The sequence below is a fragment of the Vigna umbellata genome, chromosome 1 (genome assembly GCF_029865625.1).
Source record: "Vigna umbellata cultivar VRB3 chromosome 1, Vumbellata_1.0, whole genome shotgun sequence".
Lineage (NCBI taxonomy): Eukaryota > Viridiplantae > Streptophyta > Magnoliopsida > Fabales > Fabaceae > Vigna > Vigna umbellata.
The window spans coordinates 55,649,245-55,667,689 of record NC_142165.1 but is presented as its reverse complement, the minus strand read 5'-3'; the positions used below and the strand labels follow the sequence as shown (position 1 = coordinate 55,667,689).

The following is an 18,445-nucleotide window of genomic DNA, read 5'->3' as shown; positions in this document are numbered from 1 at the left end:
GAGTAGAAGTCCATAATCTCCAAGACTCACTTTCGATGGTTTTTAGAATTACATGATAATATTAAGATTGGAAGGAATATTTTGAGCGATTTATTGATTAGATGGGATGATGACAGAGGTGGTTTTAGCTTTAGAGATAAATTTGTTGAATTCAAGGAAATAGATGTCAGCTTAAGCCTAGGGTTGGGTTTGGTTGGTGAGCAGATTAAATTGAATGAAAACAAACTTAGTGAAAGTCATTGTCGGAAGTACTTTGGTGATGGAAAATATGAATTGGATTTGGTATATGAATTTATTTTGAAGCAACACAAAAAGTTGCCTTCAATAGATGTTTGTAGGTTGTACATTTTGGTAGCAATTAGTGAGGTATTGTTTCCTAATCGCAGCAGAACAATATTCCCAATTTTGTTTGAAATTGTTGATAGAATAAGTGAGTTGGGAACTTTTTGTTGGGGTCGTATAGTGTACCATTATCTACTTAGCAGTCTGTGCAAAGCTTGTACAGTGTGGAATAGAGGAAAAGGTGCAACCACTGCTTATGTGGATGGTTGTGTATACGTGTTCCAGGTAAATTTGTTACATGGATTGTTTGTTGTCTGTGAATTGAGATGACTAATTATGACGTATATGATGTATTTCAGGTTTGGTTTTGTGATCGTTTCATTCCTTCCAATGTTTGTGTCCATAAATATCCAAGATTTTTGCATTGGATGAATATAAATGTTGGTGACAAGTTCATTAAACGTGCAATGGAGACGGGTGTGGTATGTACTTAACTGTTTTATTTCATTTGTTTTAGAAGTTGTTTTATGTAATGGTAATTGTGATGAAATTGCAGATGCTTGATGATTATGGTGCATCAAGGACAGAAAGCATCAGTTAATTCAAATGGAGAGGAATTGAATAAACAAGAAAAATCAACAATCAATACGAAACTCATAAAAGGTATTAATGATGCTTTAGAGGAACAAGATGCTGTAATTGAAGAACTTGAAGAAGACTTATTTGGATTGCAGGCTGAGCTGCTTCAAGAGAATAATAAAGATGAAGGTGGTTACAGTACACCCTGTAACCAACATGATTTTTACAATAAGTTTGACTATGAGGGAGCAGTTTACAGCCATGAAACCGTTATGAAGGAAAGAGTACGTCGAAAACGTTACAAAAGTCGAGTTTGTAGAACTCCCTACACTGGATATAGTCCGAAACTTGATTGATTAATGTAATTTATGATTATTCCAGTATTAGGTTGATGTTTAATTATGGATAGTTGTATTTCGAACATTTTTCTTTTGTATTGGTGATAAAGAAAGTGGTTGTTTCAGTATTGAATGTTATATTAATTCCATTTCTTGTTTGGTAGTAGTGGGAAGTTTTAATTGTGGTAGTTATATGAAATGTCCAGGTGTGAAGATGCTGTAATCCATTACAGGGGACTTGTAATCGATTAATATTACAAAAAATCTCATTCTGTACGATAAGTATGTTTGTGCTACCCAGACATGGTTGAATAACTCCCTAGTAGTGTTTTTTGACTTTTCACAGGTTCAGAGTTCATGGGAGGGAAACCTGAGAGAAATTAAAGGTGCTGTAACTAGTAGCAACCCAGTGTACTTAGTAGCAGTCCATAACTGGGGAGCAACTCAGTCATAAATGTGGAGCAGCCATGCACTTTCGGTACATGTCACTCGTAAGCGATTACAGCGTTCCTGTAATCGATTACAGCAGCCCTGCCTTCCCACCCCTGCCTGACCAAGCACCTGCTACCACTCATCAAAACACAATGTTGGGGGCACCCTATTCCTGTCCAATTGCCTTATAACTACAGCCACACCCACAAGTTCCCAACAAAACCACCTACCAGGTCATGCTGTCTCAATCAACCCAGTGTACTTAGTAGTAGTCCATAACTGGGGAGCAACTCAGTCATAACAGTGGAGCAGCCATGCACTTTCGGTACATGTCACTCGTAAGCGATTATAGCGTTCCTGTAATCGATTACAACAGCCCAATACTGCCTTCCCACCCCTGCCTGACCAAGCACCTACTACCACTCATCAAAACACAATGTTGGGGGCACCCTATTCCTGTCCAATTGCCTTATAACTACAGCCACACCCACAAGTTCCCAACAAAACCACCTACCAGGTCATGCTGTCTCAATCAACCCAGTGTACAAATTACTCCAACGTACTAAATGAGGAGTTGTTCAATCAAAATAGGGGACAAGCGATGCAGTTACGGTAATCAATAAACTCACTCCAACAAAAAACAAACACAACGAAAATGAATATTACGAAAACTTTAGCTGTATTCATTATGAGTCGAACAACTTCACATGTACATAAATCGAACTAATAGACTTCCAATAGTATAATTGTCAACAATGTATATTCTTTTACTATAAATCAAGAATCTAAACCTAAGGACACATTTCTAATGCTATAGTAATCCAAAATGTTGCAGCGTGTCCAATCTTCGGACGTTGTCCTCGTCCAGGATCCAGTCACATATATACTTTTTCCTAAACGCAGCCAAGTCTTCCTGAAATTAACATATTGGAATTCAAAACCAATGTCAACGGCCTAATAATGTAATATTGAGAAATTCATAATTTAACATACATTTGTATAATCAGGCATGCTTTTCCCATCATATTTCTCCTCTCCATCCCAAATTTCAATAGCTTTCATCATGATTACACCACAATCGTATCTGTTCAAATGAAAAAATACATACATTACTTTTGTTAATGGAAACACACAATTTTTTAACACAGTGGTAATATAATATTACGTGTTTGCTTGGACTGGGATGTTGGCTTTCTCAACTAACAAAGGACACTTCGAAACTTCAAGTTTATCCATCAACAAACCCCAAAACCGTTGAATATTTTGAGCCTGTATGGTTACAATAACGAAAACAGTGACTTTAAACTAACTACGATTTAACCACTCATTTTCCAAAAAAATTTGTAATCATGGTAAAGCTTACAATGCTTCTATCAATCCGACAACGTCCTTTGATACCATTGGCCAGTGAGTCTATGACATAAAACTGAAAAGTGCAGACCTTCAGTGCATAACACCACCAATGACCACTTACAATTGGGATGAACACCTACACATGTTTTGGAATATGTCAAAATAGGAACCCATCATCTAAAGACTACTATCTGCTTACAAAGTACATCTTACTCACCCAATCAGCAGACAGTAAGGCCTCAAGTCGAACCAGATCGTATCGAAAATATGGCTGGTAGTCAAGAAGTTGCCACACATGTTGATTCGCTGGTCGTTTCCTATAGTCGTGCAACACATGGGTCTTCAATATAAAATTAAACCATAATTAAACAACCATGTCAATGTTAAATTGTACCGTACAAAAAACCAACAACGTCTAATTAAACCATTTACCCCAAACATAGGACTGAATACAATCCTTTTTATGACTCCACTCAACCTTTTCTCAAAGTACATGAACATTGTTGCTGCAAAAATTAAAGCCTACATAACAATGAACAATCAAACTTCAAATTTATGAACTTTCTAAATTGAATGACAACAGTAATTAAAGTCAACTGTATAATTATCATGTTGTTTACACATTACCTTGGCCCTAAAGAGCTACATTCACTTGTGCTCAACAGTTGAGACATAATTTCAGACACGTAGCTGAAAAAACAACATTATTAAATCAGGTACCAATATCATTGACCATAAATTCAGGTACCAATAACAACAAATTATAATAAATTATTCTGTTCTAACCTCCGTGGAATGTCTCTTCGCGTAACTGTGTGGTACAACATATCCAAATCGACCACTATTCTTGGATCACCAACAAAAGAACACAAGGGCACTACATTCAAGGGTTCTACATCCACATCTCCGTCACCATCATCACCACCATCGCCAACGTCAATGACAAGTATTGGATGGTCATCGGGTACTTCTTCTTCTTCTACAACCGTTGTACAAGCTGGTTCTTCATCTGCAGGTTCTTCATTTCCTTCATCTGCATAAGCACCTCCTTCATTACCCTCACCTTCAACATCACCAGCAGCTTCAGCACCTGAACAAAATGGTTCTACAACGACATCTCCTTCGCCATCATGAACACCATCGCCAATGTCAGTCAAAAGTGGTGGATGCTCAAGGGCTACTCGTTCTTCTTCTACAACAGTTCTACAAGCAGGTTCGTCATCTGCAGGTTGTTCATGTTGTTCATCTGCAGGTTGTTCATGTTGTTCATCTGTAGGTTGTTCATGTTGTTCATCTGCAGCTTCTTCATGTTGTTCATCTACAGGTTCTTCATGACCTGAAGGAGATTGTTCCACCTTTCGAAACTTTAGATGATCACCAAGTACCTTCCTAACAGCCGCAATTTCATGTCTGAGTTTTCTTATCTTGAGGTTGTTTGTTCTCAGTTTTACCTCAGTGGCTGATAGCCAATTTTCATCATATTCATTTTCAGGTCGTACTTCTTCACGCTTGGAACCTTCACGCCTCAATCTCTCATCCAAATTCAAAGCACGACGTATGACGGGATTTAGACAATCATTGTCACTGAGGTACCAATCAAATTGTACCTTTGACAATGACAATAAAAATACAACAATCACATAACAACAGCAAAAATCATAAAAAATAACAACATAAGTTCATAACAAAGTTACTTACCTCGCTACTCATAAACATAACATCTATTTTTTTGGTTGTATAATTTAACGAACAAAATCGCCTAACGCGCGGAAATTCCTTGCGAGAACAATCATCATGCAAACCAAGTCGTTCATACGCCCAAAGCTACAGTTAAACCAATGAAACTAATCAAAACAGTTATTACTATGGATTGACTTAATACAACAAACAACCACAATAAATCATACCTGCAAAACAACAACATTCCCACTTATGCTCAAAGAATCAGCAATCGATCCAGAAAGTAGTTTCTTATTACATCTATTTAGACTATGTACAAGATATGTATGTACAGCACTACTCCAATCATAACTAGACAAACTATCTAAGTCATCTAAGACTAAACAAGGCATGTTCGAAACATATCTTGCCTTCCTAGGAAAAAAGAACACCACAAAACAAACTAATACATACAGCCGACACACCACATCTACCTCACTATCGTCATTAGCTACAACCACATTAAACATATCTATGAGGTCTTTCAATTTGGTAGATTTTGAATTAAAGGATTCACCAACTTTACCCACAACTGATTCATCAAAAGGAACATCCAAACCCCCTACTCTTAACCCTAAACTCATGAACACATCCTGCACATTGAAAGGCACCAAATGTTGGTTAACTCTAAACGATTGATGGTGGGGAACTCATCGACGAACCATCTTTTTCAACAACTTTAGGTTCACCTCTAAAGGATCTACATTTTCTAAACACCACTTAAACGGAGTTTGTAAAATGCGCATCTTATGTCTCGATGGCAGTAAGGAATTCATGTTGGCAATGTACGATGTATCTATCCAAGCTCGAAGGCGCCACTATAAAACAGTTCAAAATTATAACAGTTAATTTGCTTCTCCAAAACAACAAAGAAAACATTCCTGTTTACTGTCTACTTACATTGTTATTAGAGGACTCCATTTTCAACTCTAAAAATAGTGTCTGTCAAATATTCACCTACAATAGCAAAGGTTGATCAACTTACTATTAGTCAAACTCCTTCCAAAACGCAAGTACCCATACCATGGAGTCAGGAATCCTGAACTCAGCTTTAAAACATAGATTACACAATCAAACTCACAATAAACGGGAAAACGAAACAACCACATACATAAATGGCGAAAGGAATAAATGGGAAAACACGGGTTCGCCAACAAAAAATCGTCGTCAAATCTCCAAAAGACGAAAGCGAACAAGGGCATACAAAATACCTTGCGATTAACACTCAACCCAACCAACCAAGGAACAAGGGCGACGGTCAAAAAACCACTCCTTTCAAGAAAATGTGACAACGCTTGCCCCTTCAATACACTTCCTCCCAACACTTCAATGGTGGACGGAGACAAAGGACTTCAATGTCGGACTTCAATACTTCCAAACACGATTTCGTAGGTCAACAAAGACCATCTACGTGGCGTGCCCAAAGTTCACAATGGTGGACGCAGAGTTTGGGAGTTCATTTGGTGGAAAAGCCAAGTTTGGGAGTTTCGAATGAATAACTTGGACACAGAGAGTTTCGGGAACAGTATGGGCGCCAACAGGTTATTCCAAAAATGCCCTCCAAATCAAGTTTTTTCCTTTTCAGATTTCCAATTAAAACAGCAAATCACAGCAAATCACAGCAACCCACGTGTCGTTGTTAATTTGTTGTCAAATGGGCGTTGTCGAAGAAACATTTTCCTTTAATTTTTGGAGTGGTATATATGAGTTAGTTTGTCATGTTTTGGCTAATGCAACATGGGTATTTTACCGTAAACCTCCAAGTCTTTCACTTTGCACCTCCAAATATTCTCAACCATACTTAAAACAATATTAATATTTAAAAGAATTAAATGGTCAAAAATTCTCTAAAATATCAGTTATTATTCCTCAGCAGGAGTTATTATTCTTCACGCTTGCGCATTTGAAAGCACATCACATCTCACTTTTTCTCTTTCTCTCTTTCGTTCCTTCCCTCTTTCGCATCTCATTTTGAACAACACACTCTCTACTTCCAGGCACACTTCAGCAACACAGAGACACCACAACACCATAGGTTCGTCTTCTTCCACTACTTCCAAGCACACTCTAGGCACACAGAAACACCACAACTTCGTCTTCTCAAGCACCAGAGGTTCGTCTTGTTATTTCTGTGGAGGTTGAAGTTGTTTTTGTTGTTGGATCCAACGCCACACCACATTGTTTCGTGTTTGTCATTTTGGTGGTGTTGTTCCTTTCGTCGACATTGCTTCTTCTCGCTGCTGGCCAAAAGTTGGTGGATTCCCATATTTATTTTCAATTGGATAGTGTGTTGTAGATATAGATCTTGTAGGGTAGTATTTATAGAGGATTAAAAGTTGTTATGTTACTATTTTCACGACTGATTTGCGCTTAATCTATTATCCAAACGTGATGGGACTGAATCTATTATCCAAACGTGATGGGATTGAATTGGATCTAGATAATTGATTCATCCGATGTAGATTGAATTAGTTATCCAGATCCAATTCAGTCTTCTTCGCATTTGGATATCTGATTCGTAGCCTCTTCAATTTTTTTTAATGATTTAATGATTATAAATGTTCTACCTATATTTTTCCTATAATAAATGTTCTCTTTTATAAATTTTAAATTTTCTATTACGTTAATTATTTTTATGGTTAATAAAATTTAATTATTTTTATAGACATAATAATATTTAATTATATTTATAGACATATATTTAATTTTTTTAATGAAGTAAATATTTAAGTTTTGATTAAGCTATGTTGTTTTTAATTATTTTATGTTTTTTTATAGTGTTATGGTTTTTATTTTATTTAAATTGTTATATTTTAATTAATTAGTTTTTTTATATAAATAGTGGAATTAATTTTATTTATTTGAATTCTATAATTATTTGAAATGGATGTTTTCTGTGTAATGTTGTTAATAAAAAAAATGGAATAGATATGGCTCGTACTTGAGGTGCACCTTCACATGACGGAGAGAGTTTCTCATAGGGTAAGAGGAGGAGACCTACTACTTCTACTCGCAGAAGACATGGAGCAGCTTAACATGATGTTGATGTTGAGGAGCTTGAAGATGTGAGGGTTGAGGAGGATGTTACCAATGAGGAGCATCGGTATCTTGAAGCTACTGTGAAATTTTGATGATGATAAAAGCTGAAGAATTGAAGACTCTAAATGCATCTTTGTTAAACGCATTTTGTAGAAACAAATGTATAGGATAAAATGTAATGATGTAAACACTCTTAGAAGTTTTCGTATTTAGTGAGTCATTGCACAAATAATCGATTATCAAGAGGAATAATCGAATATCACGAGCCAGTTTAGAAGAGAGTTGCTTACGCAAATAATCGATTATTACACAAAATAATCGATTATCACTGTTTCATTTAATTCTGTCCAAGTATCTGGAATAATCGATTATTGCTCAGGATAATCGATTATCACCATTTTGAAAACCCCATAACGGACACAAATAATCGATTATCAGTTATGATAATCGATTATCAGTGGCAGTTGGGAGATGACTTTTCAGTTTTTGACCCTGCACGAAACTAGGCTTATAAATAGAGGTCTTCACAGCTCTTAGAAAGAACTTTTTCAATTGAGAGTATTAGAGCTTTGTGCCTAAGGGAAGCTCTCTATGAGTGAAAAGGATCTATGCCATTTTGAGAATATAGTTTGTCTGAGGAAGTTCTCAAAGTGATAGAGTGCTCTTGCCTGGTCTTGTGAATAGGAGAAGCTCGCGTTTTGTGTGTCAAAGGTCGGAGCGATTCTCTTCAAGTTGGCTGAGCAGGTTCTTCCGTTCGTTTGTCGAAGGAAGGTGTTTTCTATTCTTTGCTTATTTTGATTATCTGATTGTAATCTTCAAACCATATTTTAGTAAAAAAAAAAAGGTTAATCACTATTCATAGTGATTAACGATTGGACGTAAAATCTTTTGATTCGAACCAGGATAAATTTTCTGTGTTGATTTTCTTGAACTCTACACTCTTTAAACTTTTAGCACATCAACTGTTTGATAAAAGTTCACTAAGAAAATCAATTTTTGAAACCGACTATTTTAACTTGAGTTGTGATCGTTACACGCTTTCCGCTATCTATATTTTATTCCGCTGCGTGACTCTATAACGATACCGATTGTTCCTACAGAGGATGCAATTGAGGAGCATGATATTGAGGAGTAGGAGCATCATAATGTTCCTGAAGGTGAATTTCTTGGAGGTCCAGTAGACGCTTCAGTACTGACACATTACATTCACCATGTTGCCTATGCAATATGGCAGGGTTGAGGTAAATGCAAAACTTTAATTGTAATGATTATTGTCTAGTTGAAATAAAATTTATATTAATATTATTGTTTAGGATCGGAAAAGATCAAGTTGATCTCCCACGGGAAGAAGTTAAACAAACTAGGATCTTGCCACAAGGGCATTATAGACATCGTGTATGGTTCTGGTCTGATGTCTCTGGTGGGCATCTCATATGACTACGTCAATAAGAGTCTAGATTTCATTTCGAGACCAATAGTTTTCATCTCCCCGTAGGTGAGATGTCTGTGACTTTAGATGATGTGTCATCCTTGCTGCACCCTCAATTTTAGGCTAGTGTTGTAATATGGAGGAAGTAGACATTGAAGAAAGTCGACGCGCCATTATGGAGCTTTTAGGTGTGAATGACAGGAGAGCTAATGCTGAGATACATGCAGCTCATGGTGCAAAAGTCAGACTGAGCTGACTTCGAGAGACTTATGCTAAGTATTGTGAGCAACAGCAGTGGGAGTACTTTTCCTGGGCATATTTGTTACATCTAGTTGGATGCACTATATTTGTTGATAAGACTGTCACATCCATTCTTGTGTCTTACCTTTTGCTCTTTAGAGCCATACATGCATGTGACCGATATGCGCAGGACGTTTCTACACTAGCATATATATATATATGAGCAACTAGGAGATGTCAACTTGGCTTCCACTAGGCAGATGACAAGTTATTTGAATCTATTACAAGTACAAATATAGTTTACACTTTGATTTGCTTGAATTGTTTCAATGTGGATTATGAAATAATTTTTAATTTTGTAGAGTTGGATATATGAGCACTTCCCTACATTGGGAAGAAGGCATCTAGTGTCTTTGTACATGGAAGACAGACCGCATACTGCAAAGTGGGAGTCACTGAGGTAGGGTTCCACCCTCGTAGAGGTAAGGGTACACTTGGTTGACTGACATATGATTCAGTCACTTGGTCCCTATTTGAGTCACATCGGGAGACTCGTCCTTTTTACGACATTTGTATGTTCTCGCGATGGACAGGATTGGTGACACGCTAAGTCGACATTTGCGTGAGCGTGTTTTGAGCCAGTTTGGGTTTCAACAATTCATCCCTCGAGACCTACCCATTGTTGCATATGTGGACATATTGGCGACCAATAATGCCTGATTGCACTTTCAACATCATGTTAGGGGGGTGTGTTCATCGACAGATTCTCATCTGACTATGTTGATAGTTACCTTCCGTGGTTTGAGATGATATCCCATCATTACATTATTCTTGTTGTCAATGAAGACCGGTCGAGTCTTGCTCCCAGACTTCGACGTGATATTCCAGATGAAGTATCGCATCGTCATAGATCACCTTCACAGTCTAGTGTGCTGGCATGCTTACCTACATTAATTGTTTTGTGATTGTTTATATAATTGTGTGTCATCGTTATAATGCAGGATGTAATGAAGCACTTTGTCATCATTAAACTAAACAATGATCATAAAAATAATTACCACACATATTGTAACTACATACAAAGCATTTCCCGCATAATGACATTCTCAAGATATTAAAAACCACACAAACAACAAAGTTGAAAGTCAAACTAAAACACATGAATAAGTCAACTATGCACTAACCACACTTCCTCTTTTCAACATACACCTACCAAATGATGACAAACTCATTTACCTCCGAAAGTGGACCCCACATGGGTCCACCACTTTCCTATAGTGTCCTTTTTTATGTTTGCACATGCACATATGAGGTTTTCATGCATTCATAACTTTCTATACACACACAAGGGTCCACGCCTATTAATTTTTCCTTTATTGAAGTCTTAAACCCCACGTGAATCTGCATGCAAACCATTTTTGCTTTTCTCCCATGAACCCATCAACACAAAATTCTATACAAAAACCTAATAGACTATCTCACCAAACTTATTATCACTTAACCATCATCATAACAACCTAGAACACTAAACTGCAATCACTATATCACTAGGCAATACCCAACTCATTCCAAATGCACCCAACAACCCATGTAAGTTAATGAAATTCTCTTTTTCATGATTACCTATAATTTGTTTGCACATTAAACTCCCAATTTTAAAAGCCAAAGTCACTGTGCGCAGATGCCCATATCACGCCCCAACATTTTCTCAAGATAAAACCATAATAAGCATGTTCACTCCCCCAAGCCACAACCCTGTAACTTGTTTTCACATTATAGGTTTATGAATGCATTCATATTACATGTATATATTATAATGCATAAATTATTGATCACAAGGTTAGATATATTTAATAAAATATGTATGATATATTTAAATACATTTATGGTCAAAAGCATAGCATGAGATATATTTAATAAAATATGTATGAGATATTTTAATATATTTATGGTTACAAGCATAGCATGAGTTAATAAAATATATATGTCTTTCATGTCGAGGAGAAATCATTAAGATTGTTATTAATATGATATATACAAGCATGAGATCTTAAAAAAATAGTTTTATGTGGTTGTAAAATATTTATAAATATGAAAAAACTTGACTAAATATTTATTCATTTACATATATTATCTTTAACATTTATTCAAGTTCTTTAATTATTTTTAGTTAAGAAATGAATTTTTATCTTTAACCTAAGATATTATAATATGTACTAACATTTCTTATTTATTTAAAAATAATATAAAACCTTACAAATTTATTTATAAAAAAATATTTTAGATATTTATTGATTTCTCTGGGACGATGGTGGCCGCTGTTTGCTTAAGGGAGTGGTCTATGCAAATCCACTTATCTTTTAATTTTTAATTCAAACATAATTTTAGAATACATATCTCTAATATTTCTAGAAGATGGGTGTTGCAAAAATAAAATAAAAAAAATCTTATTTAGTTTTTTCTCTTTTATATGTATACTTAATTTTGTCTCTTATCTAAAAAAATCCTGATCCGGTCTTTAATACAATTCTCTTTTATATCTTATTTTTATTTTTGAGTGCAATTCATGTTTTTAATATATTCATTTTTATTTTCCATCCCTCTAAACTTTTTTTACCTACATCTTTACTCCTTTCACATCTTCTCCCAATTTTCAAACCAACATACCTATGGGTGGTCAGGACATCCGATATTATAAATTAATTTAAGAATTTTTACATAAAAAGAAAAACATTGTTAAAAGGTAAAAAAAAAGTGTTAAAAGGTAAAAAAATACGTTTTTTTTATATTGAGAAATTTTACAAAACTGGAAATTATATAATTTAAAAAATAAAAAAGTAAAATGATTGACCAATAATTTATATATTACAATATATACATGTAATAGGTAATAGGTGAATCAATGCTGTGCTGATATGTCCCGCTAAATATAAAATAATTTAAAAAAAGTATTTTAAGTTTTTTTTTTAAAAAATAAATATAACAACAATAAATTAAGTTATATATATATATAATAAAAATTTACTAAGATAATAAATTAAAAAATTAAAAAAAGAAAAAGAGGAGAAGTTTTGTTGAATTGTAAATAAAAACAGATTCAGTTACACTTTTCATATATAAATTTGTAATTTACTTCAAAAATCATAAGAGAAATTTTTTTACAGTATCTTGTTAAATGCTTTCTAGTTGCTTTCGTTCTACCTCGTGGCTTCAAATCTCAGCATTCTCTCTTTTTCTTTTGGTGCTTTTTGCCTCTTCTCTCTGAAATCCTAGATTGTATCAAGAGCTTAATGGCAAAAGATCTTTGTGGAGTTGTGGATGTAATAAGTCTGGAAGAGTGTGGTATATTCCAGAAAGAAGTGTTCTTTGGAAGTGATAAATCCTTAGAGTGAATAAGGAGGTTCTAGAAGCTTCAAGGTTAAATCAAGAAGAATATGGCAGGGTTTCGAAGAATACAGGGGTCACTTCCAATATTCGATGGAGAGTTGTTTAATGACTAGAGCATCAAGATGCAAGTCATATTTAGCTTCCAGGATGTTGCAGATGTGATAGATGAGGGCTTGCTTGAGTTGAACTCAAAGGCTACTGATGAAGATAAAAGAAACTAAAAAATGCAGTAGAAACTGGACAATAAGACACATTTTCTTCTTTATCAGTGTGTCAGTCTAAAGATCTTTAACAAGATCTCAAAGGCTATCACTACTAAAGAAATATGGGAGATATTGGTGAAGATCTATGGGAATGGTGACAAGAACAAGAAGGTGAGACTGCAAACATTGAGAAGGTAGTTTGAAATTTTGACCATGGATGAAAGTGAAACTGTGGCAAAATATTTTGACAAGGTACAGGAGCTGGTTAATGCTATGAGGGCATGTAAAGATGGCATTACAAACCAGTATGTGGTGGATAAAATTATGAGAACCCTAACTCCAACTATCACCTCATTTGAGGGATTATGAGTTATTCTATGATGCTATTGTTAGAAGGGAATTTTGTACATTATGTCCTAACAGCAGAAGCTAAACCCATTGAGTTTGAACAAGGTATTACAAATAAGAGATGGTAGAAGGCAAATCAGGAGGAAATTGAGTCTCTTGAGAAGAGTCAGACATGGGAATTGACTAATTTACCTTTATATAAGAAGCCAATAGAATTAAAGTGGATCTACAAGTCAAAAATAAATCCACAGGTTGTTGTTGTAAATACAAAGCCAGGTTGGTTGCTAAAGCATTTCTACATAAGGTTGAAGTGGATTATGGGGAACTTTTTGCTCATGTAGCAAGGGTTAAGATAATCAGGTTGATAGTATCTTTAGTAGCTATATTTCATTAGTATTTGCATCCACTAGATGTGAAATCTGCTTTCTTAAATGGTAAACTAGAAAAAGAGGTGTATGTTTTTCAACCATAGGGGTTTGAGATCAAAGTGCACCAACACAAGGTGTATAGGCTGAGAAAGGCTCTTTATGGGATTAAACAAGCCCCAAGGGCCTGGAACCAGGAAATTGATGGCTTCATGCACATTATTGGGTTTGAGAAATGTGTTTTAGAACATGGTTTGTATGTGTAGTGTTGTCAACATAATCGCAAACCAGAAAAGTTGATAGTTTTCCTGTATGTTGATGATCTCCTAATTACTGGAAGTAGTGCAGAGCTAATTTCTAATTTCAAACCCCAAATGCTAAAGGAGTTTGAGATGAGTGGTTTGGGAAGGCTTAGCTACTTTCTCGGGATCGAATTCACTGAGACTGGGTGTGAAATTGTGATGCATCAGTCAATGTATGTTTTAGACTTGTTAAAGAGGTTTGACATGCTAAATTTCAATACTGCCAACACCCAAGCAGAACTGGGATTAAGGTTGGAAAAGGAGCTAGAGGAGGAAGCTGTAGATCCTACAACTTACAGGAAAATTATTGGAAGCCTGAGATATCTCTGTAACACTAGATCATATTTGTGTGAGGCGGAGTATATAGCTGCCTGTGAAGCTACGTGTCAAGCATCTTGGTTGGTTTCTTTGATGGAAGGGTTGAAGGTTGAGTTAGCTGGAAAAGTTAGACTATTTGTAGACAAGTCAACCATTGATCTAGCAAAGCATGCTACATCCCATGGGAGGAGTAAGCATATGGAAACCATATTCCACTAGATCAGAGAATAGGTCAGCAATGGAAAGCTAGAGGTGGTACGCTGCAGATCCGAAGACCAACTCACAGATATACCCACCAAAGCATTGAGTGCTTTCTAAACCTAAGAAAGCTAATCGGTGTTGTGATAGCTAACACCTTTGAAGATTGTGTAGAAAGGTATTTGAAACCCTAGGTTTCATCGGTGAGAGGAGGTTTGCTCGGAGAAGAAGGGTTTTTCTTGATATCAATCGGTGAAAAGTGTTTGTTTCCTTGGAGAAGAAAGGTTTTTCCCGATTTCAATCGATGAAAACTATTTCTTTCATGGGAGAAGAAGGGTTTTTCAGATTCAATCGGTGAAAGGAGTTTCTTTTCTTCAAAGAAAGGGGATTTCAATTTCGATTAGGGTTTTTGATTTAAGGAGGAGTGTTGAATTGTAAATCAAAAACATATTCAATTACACTTTTCATGTATAAATTTGTAATCTACTTCAGAAATCATAACAGAGTATCTTTTACAGTACCTTGTTGAGAGCTTTCTTGTTGCTTTTGTTCTTCACCCTCGTTGCTTAAGATCTCAGCCCTCTCTCTTTTTCTTTTGGTGCTTTTCCCCTCTTTCTCTCTCTAAAACCCTAGAAGTTTAAAAACCAAAAGTAACACTTTATTCATGCATTTTTAGAAGAAACCTTGAAAATGGTGTCGACTTAAGCTTTAAACCTTGCATTCATATAGTTTGCATATTTGTTCTTTTATTTCTCCCTTGGTTTTGATTTTTGTAATAGTGGTGTTGGTTTGTTATTGTTCTTCTTTTGTCCATTTAATAAGCATAAGTTATTCATCATAATTGCTTTTTCCCTTACAATGCTCAACCACAGTTCTAACCTGTTTCATGAGCCTTTTCTTGAGCATTCTTTGCAACTATTCAATCATTCTTTTTGGCAGCAAAAACCATTAGATTTTCAACCATTTTGTGAGCAACCATCCTTGCATATGCAGCAACGACTACAACACTCACATAGGAACCAATATACTGCACCAGAGCAGGAAAATTTCCAATCATGGCAGCCATAATTTGTGATAAGTGGGAGTAGGGGACTCCATCATCAGATCTTCAAGGAATGGTCATTCAAGTGGCTCAAATGGTAGTTGTTGTCAAAAAGTTGACTAGGAGAGCTGAAGGGGAAAAAGTGGCAACAACTAATGAAGCACCATTGATGGTAGCTGTTGTCCAAGAGTTTCAAACTATTGAGAGCCCAACCACCTCTATAACTAATACAACTATTTAGTACAAGAGTCTATCTATCACTCAAAACGGCACACGCACACAGAATACTGGACAAAAACAGTATATTATTCTAGTAAGCAAGAATACACTGTATAGTACCCAACTCTTAAGGAAGCACTCTCCCTCGACATGAACAACCTCTTACCAAAACAACTAATATCAAAAGCTCCCCTTGACACAAGACCTCCCAGCCTTCTTATAAAGGCCCCCCAAACCAACTAACCAACTAACAACTAATTACTAATTTGTTTCCTTTTTCCTACACCTATTACCCAACCTATCACATTATATCCTATCAGTAACTGTATACTCCAATCCTTTTTTCACTGATTTACATCCTGCTTCAAATTTTATTAATGCTAATTCCTATTTGATTATGAGGGATGATTGTGTTGATGCATCAATTAATATTTCTGAATCTGAATCTTATGAACATAATTATACTAAAACTGATTTTGAAAAGCTAGTTTTAGGGAGTTGACAATTATTCGTGAGTGTAATACTTTTGTTGTTATCCCTATATCTGATTTGACCATTGCTAGTGCTCAATTAAGTGAACATGTGCATTCTAATGATGATTTGAGTATTGAACCTCATTCAAAAATTGATTGTATTGCTACTGATTTGAACTCTGATTTAAAAGTTGAACCTAAAGTATAATTTAATTTCAAAAATTCTAAAGAGTATTTGCAAAAAGATGAGAAAAGTTGCTGACCATGTTTTGGTGTTGTAGTATTAAATGGATTTTGATGCTGATTTATGTGATCCTGAAATTGATTTCATTATGTTTGATCATATGCATGATGAACCTTTAGAAGTTGTTACTACTCCTTGCTTTGATCATTCTAATATCACAAATTTATCATTTTCCATTGATATAGTTCATATACATGCATCTAGTGTTTTTGATGATTGCATAAATTTAAATGCACTTCTTAATGATGAATTTGATGCTCATGATGATACCTATGTAGTTTTTGATGATGTGAGAATTGATATGGATGATTTTGAAAATACTTGTACTAACCTACGATTAGAACTTAAACTTAATGTTGTTGAGTCTTTAAATTCTTTAGAAGTAAGCAATAAAAAAATCACTAGTTGTACATGCATTGGGGGAGGTCGTGCTATTTGTGAAGAAATTAGCTTTGCCATATGTTCTGCTTCTAAGTGTTTTGCAAGTGTTGAAATTGAAATTGATTCAAAGGAACAAGAAGCGCCTTTGACGGGTGGTTTTGTTGATCCTAGAGTCATTATGGTGAATGATGTTGTTGATGCAATAGTTGCTATGTTAGAGGATGTAGTTCTATATTTTGTTGATTCCTTTATGCTTGTTGGATGTTAGAACTAATGTTGCTGACTTATTTTCTTAAATGTGTTCTAATTTTCCAAGTGTAGTTCGGGTGAATGAATTAGAGCTAGTAGTTGCTTTTGTGAATGCTTCAAAGGTTTCAAAGGTCATTCCACCATCAACATCTAGTGAAGCAAGAGTTGCTACTTCTAAAGTAGGGTGCCCAAGAAGAGTTCACTATGGAAAAGATCAAGTTGCATATCCTGGTTGAGGACAATAGTATAAAATTGATAAGTCCATTCCTATTTTTTCTTTTTAATAATAAGTTTATATTAGTAGATAACATAACTTTAAGGAGCCTAATAAATATTAGGATAAAGAATATGTTTTTTTTAAAAAAATAAATAAGATAAACAAGTTATCTTTTTCTTTTAGCTTTATAGTTTTAGTTTTATGTCTTTAGTTCCAATTTTGTTTCTATACATTTTATGGTCTTTGGTGTTCTTTTTCAGTTCTATTTTTGTATGAATTTGTTTCTATTTGTTCTGAACTTGTGTGTCTTTGTTAGTTTACTTGTCTTTGTTTTATGTCTTTGTTTATCTTTGTTAGTATAAATCCCAAATCAAAATAATCCTTAGATTCTTGTGAGGGATGGTGAGAATCTAGGAATTTAGAGAGCGGGGAAGTGTGTGGTCAGAGGTGAAATTGAAAGAAAGAGAGTCTAAAAAAAATCTGGTTGGTCTGAAAAGAGAAGAAAAAGTCTTGAAGAAGAGAAACAATGAAAAAGAATGGTCAAGTTTGAGTTGAAAAGAAAGACCTGAAAAAGAGAAAGTGTCAAAATGAGAAAAATAGAAAATATATGTTTGGGTCACTAAGTGGATTTGCATGGAATGCAACATCCAAAAGATTTGAAACAATGAAGTTTGGGAGGACCTAATATAGGTATTAATGATATATCTTAGCATTTGGATTTTATTTTGACATTTTAAGCATTTATTAATTCATGGTTTGGTTGAATATTGCATTTTAGGCAATGCCTTTTGCAGCTAAGTGGATTGTTACTACCATTAGACACTATGATCTAATGGTTGAGTTGTGGGCCACTGATCGGGCTACTAGGAGTGGAGTTTGAACAGCTAGGCAAGCACGACGACTTTGTCAGGAGGTTCGTATACAAGTTGATGTGAATGAACAAATGTAATACATTTCTGAAGAACCTATCTTTCAAGGGTTCAATGACCCAACTGCCCTATCCCCTCCACTTATGGATGAGTATAGTCTGGGAGATACTCAATATGTGCCTTTTGTTCCATCCGTAGGGACATCATCTTCACATGGCT

The 18,445-nt window shown here is 35.2% G+C and overlaps 2 protein-coding genes across 16 annotated transcripts; one reads left to right on the top strand and one right to left on the bottom strand.

The window, feature by feature from the left end:
- Positions 1-2,267: 2,267 nt before the first annotated feature.
- On the bottom strand, positions 2,268-15,860 carry LOC124845191 (uncharacterized). Of its 15 annotated transcripts, none has more exons than XM_088103815.1 (12): positions 15,412-15,860; positions 15,054-15,161; positions 10,203-10,356; positions 5,604-5,660; positions 4,892-5,521; positions 4,683-4,808; positions 3,771-4,591; positions 3,612-3,674; positions 3,202-3,301; positions 2,995-3,120; positions 2,625-2,900; positions 2,268-2,544 (listed from the first exon to the last, which is right to left on the bottom strand). In XM_088103815.1, the coding sequence occupies exons 5-11, from the start codon at positions 5,285-5,287 to the stop codon at positions 2,793-2,795; spliced, it is 1,740 nt and encodes a 579-aa protein (XP_087959941.1). In that variant the 5' UTR covers positions 5,288-5,521; positions 5,604-5,660; positions 10,203-10,356; positions 15,054-15,161; positions 15,412-15,860; the 3' UTR covers positions 2,268-2,544; positions 2,625-2,792. The 15 variants fall into 15 exon arrangements, with proteins under 15 accessions (XP_087959941.1, XP_087959942.1, XP_087959943.1 ...); XM_088103816.1 differs by lacking the exon at positions 15,412-15,860 and adding an exon at positions 15,247-15,330; XM_088103817.1 differs by lacking the exons at positions 10,203-10,356; positions 15,412-15,860 and adding an exon at positions 15,247-15,330.
- On the top strand, positions 13,215-14,553 carry LOC148205807 (uncharacterized). The gene is made up of 3 exons (XM_088105400.1): positions 13,215-13,306; positions 13,626-13,716; positions 13,981-14,553. The coding sequence occupies exons 1-3, from the start codon at positions 13,215-13,217 to the stop codon at positions 14,551-14,553; spliced, it is 756 nt and encodes a 251-aa protein (XP_087961526.1).
- Positions 15,861-18,445: the final 2,585 nt, after the last annotated feature.

What these genes read in the sequence shown, in the direction of transcription:
- LOC124845191 (XM_088103815.1), bottom strand. Translation starts at nt 5,287, where the DNA reads ATGAGTTTAGGGTTAAGAGTAGGGGGTTTGGATGTTCCTTTTGATGAA. An exon ending in GGAATGTTGTTGTTTTGCAG is followed by an intron (nt 4,809 to 4,891) that starts GTATGATTTATT and finishes GTTTAACTGTAG; the next exon opens with CTTTGGGCGTATGAACGACT. An exon ending in CGAAGAGACATTCCACGGAG is followed by an intron (nt 3,675 to 3,770) that starts GTTAGAACAGAA and finishes TTGTTTTTTCAG; the next exon opens with CTACGTGTCTGAAATTATGT.
- LOC148205807 (XM_088105400.1), top strand. Translation starts at nt 13,215, where the DNA reads ATGGATGAAAGTGAAACTGTGGCAAAATATTTTGACAAGGTACAGGAG. An exon ending in AAAGATGGCATTACAAACCA is followed by an intron (nt 13,307 to 13,625) that starts GTATGTGGTGGA and finishes ATACAAAGCCAG; the next exon opens with GTTGGTTGCTAAAGCATTTC. An exon ending in TTAAGATAATCAGGTTGATA is followed by an intron (nt 13,717 to 13,980) that starts GTATCTTTAGTA and finishes TTGTATGTGTAG; the next exon opens with TGTTGTCAACATAATCGCAA.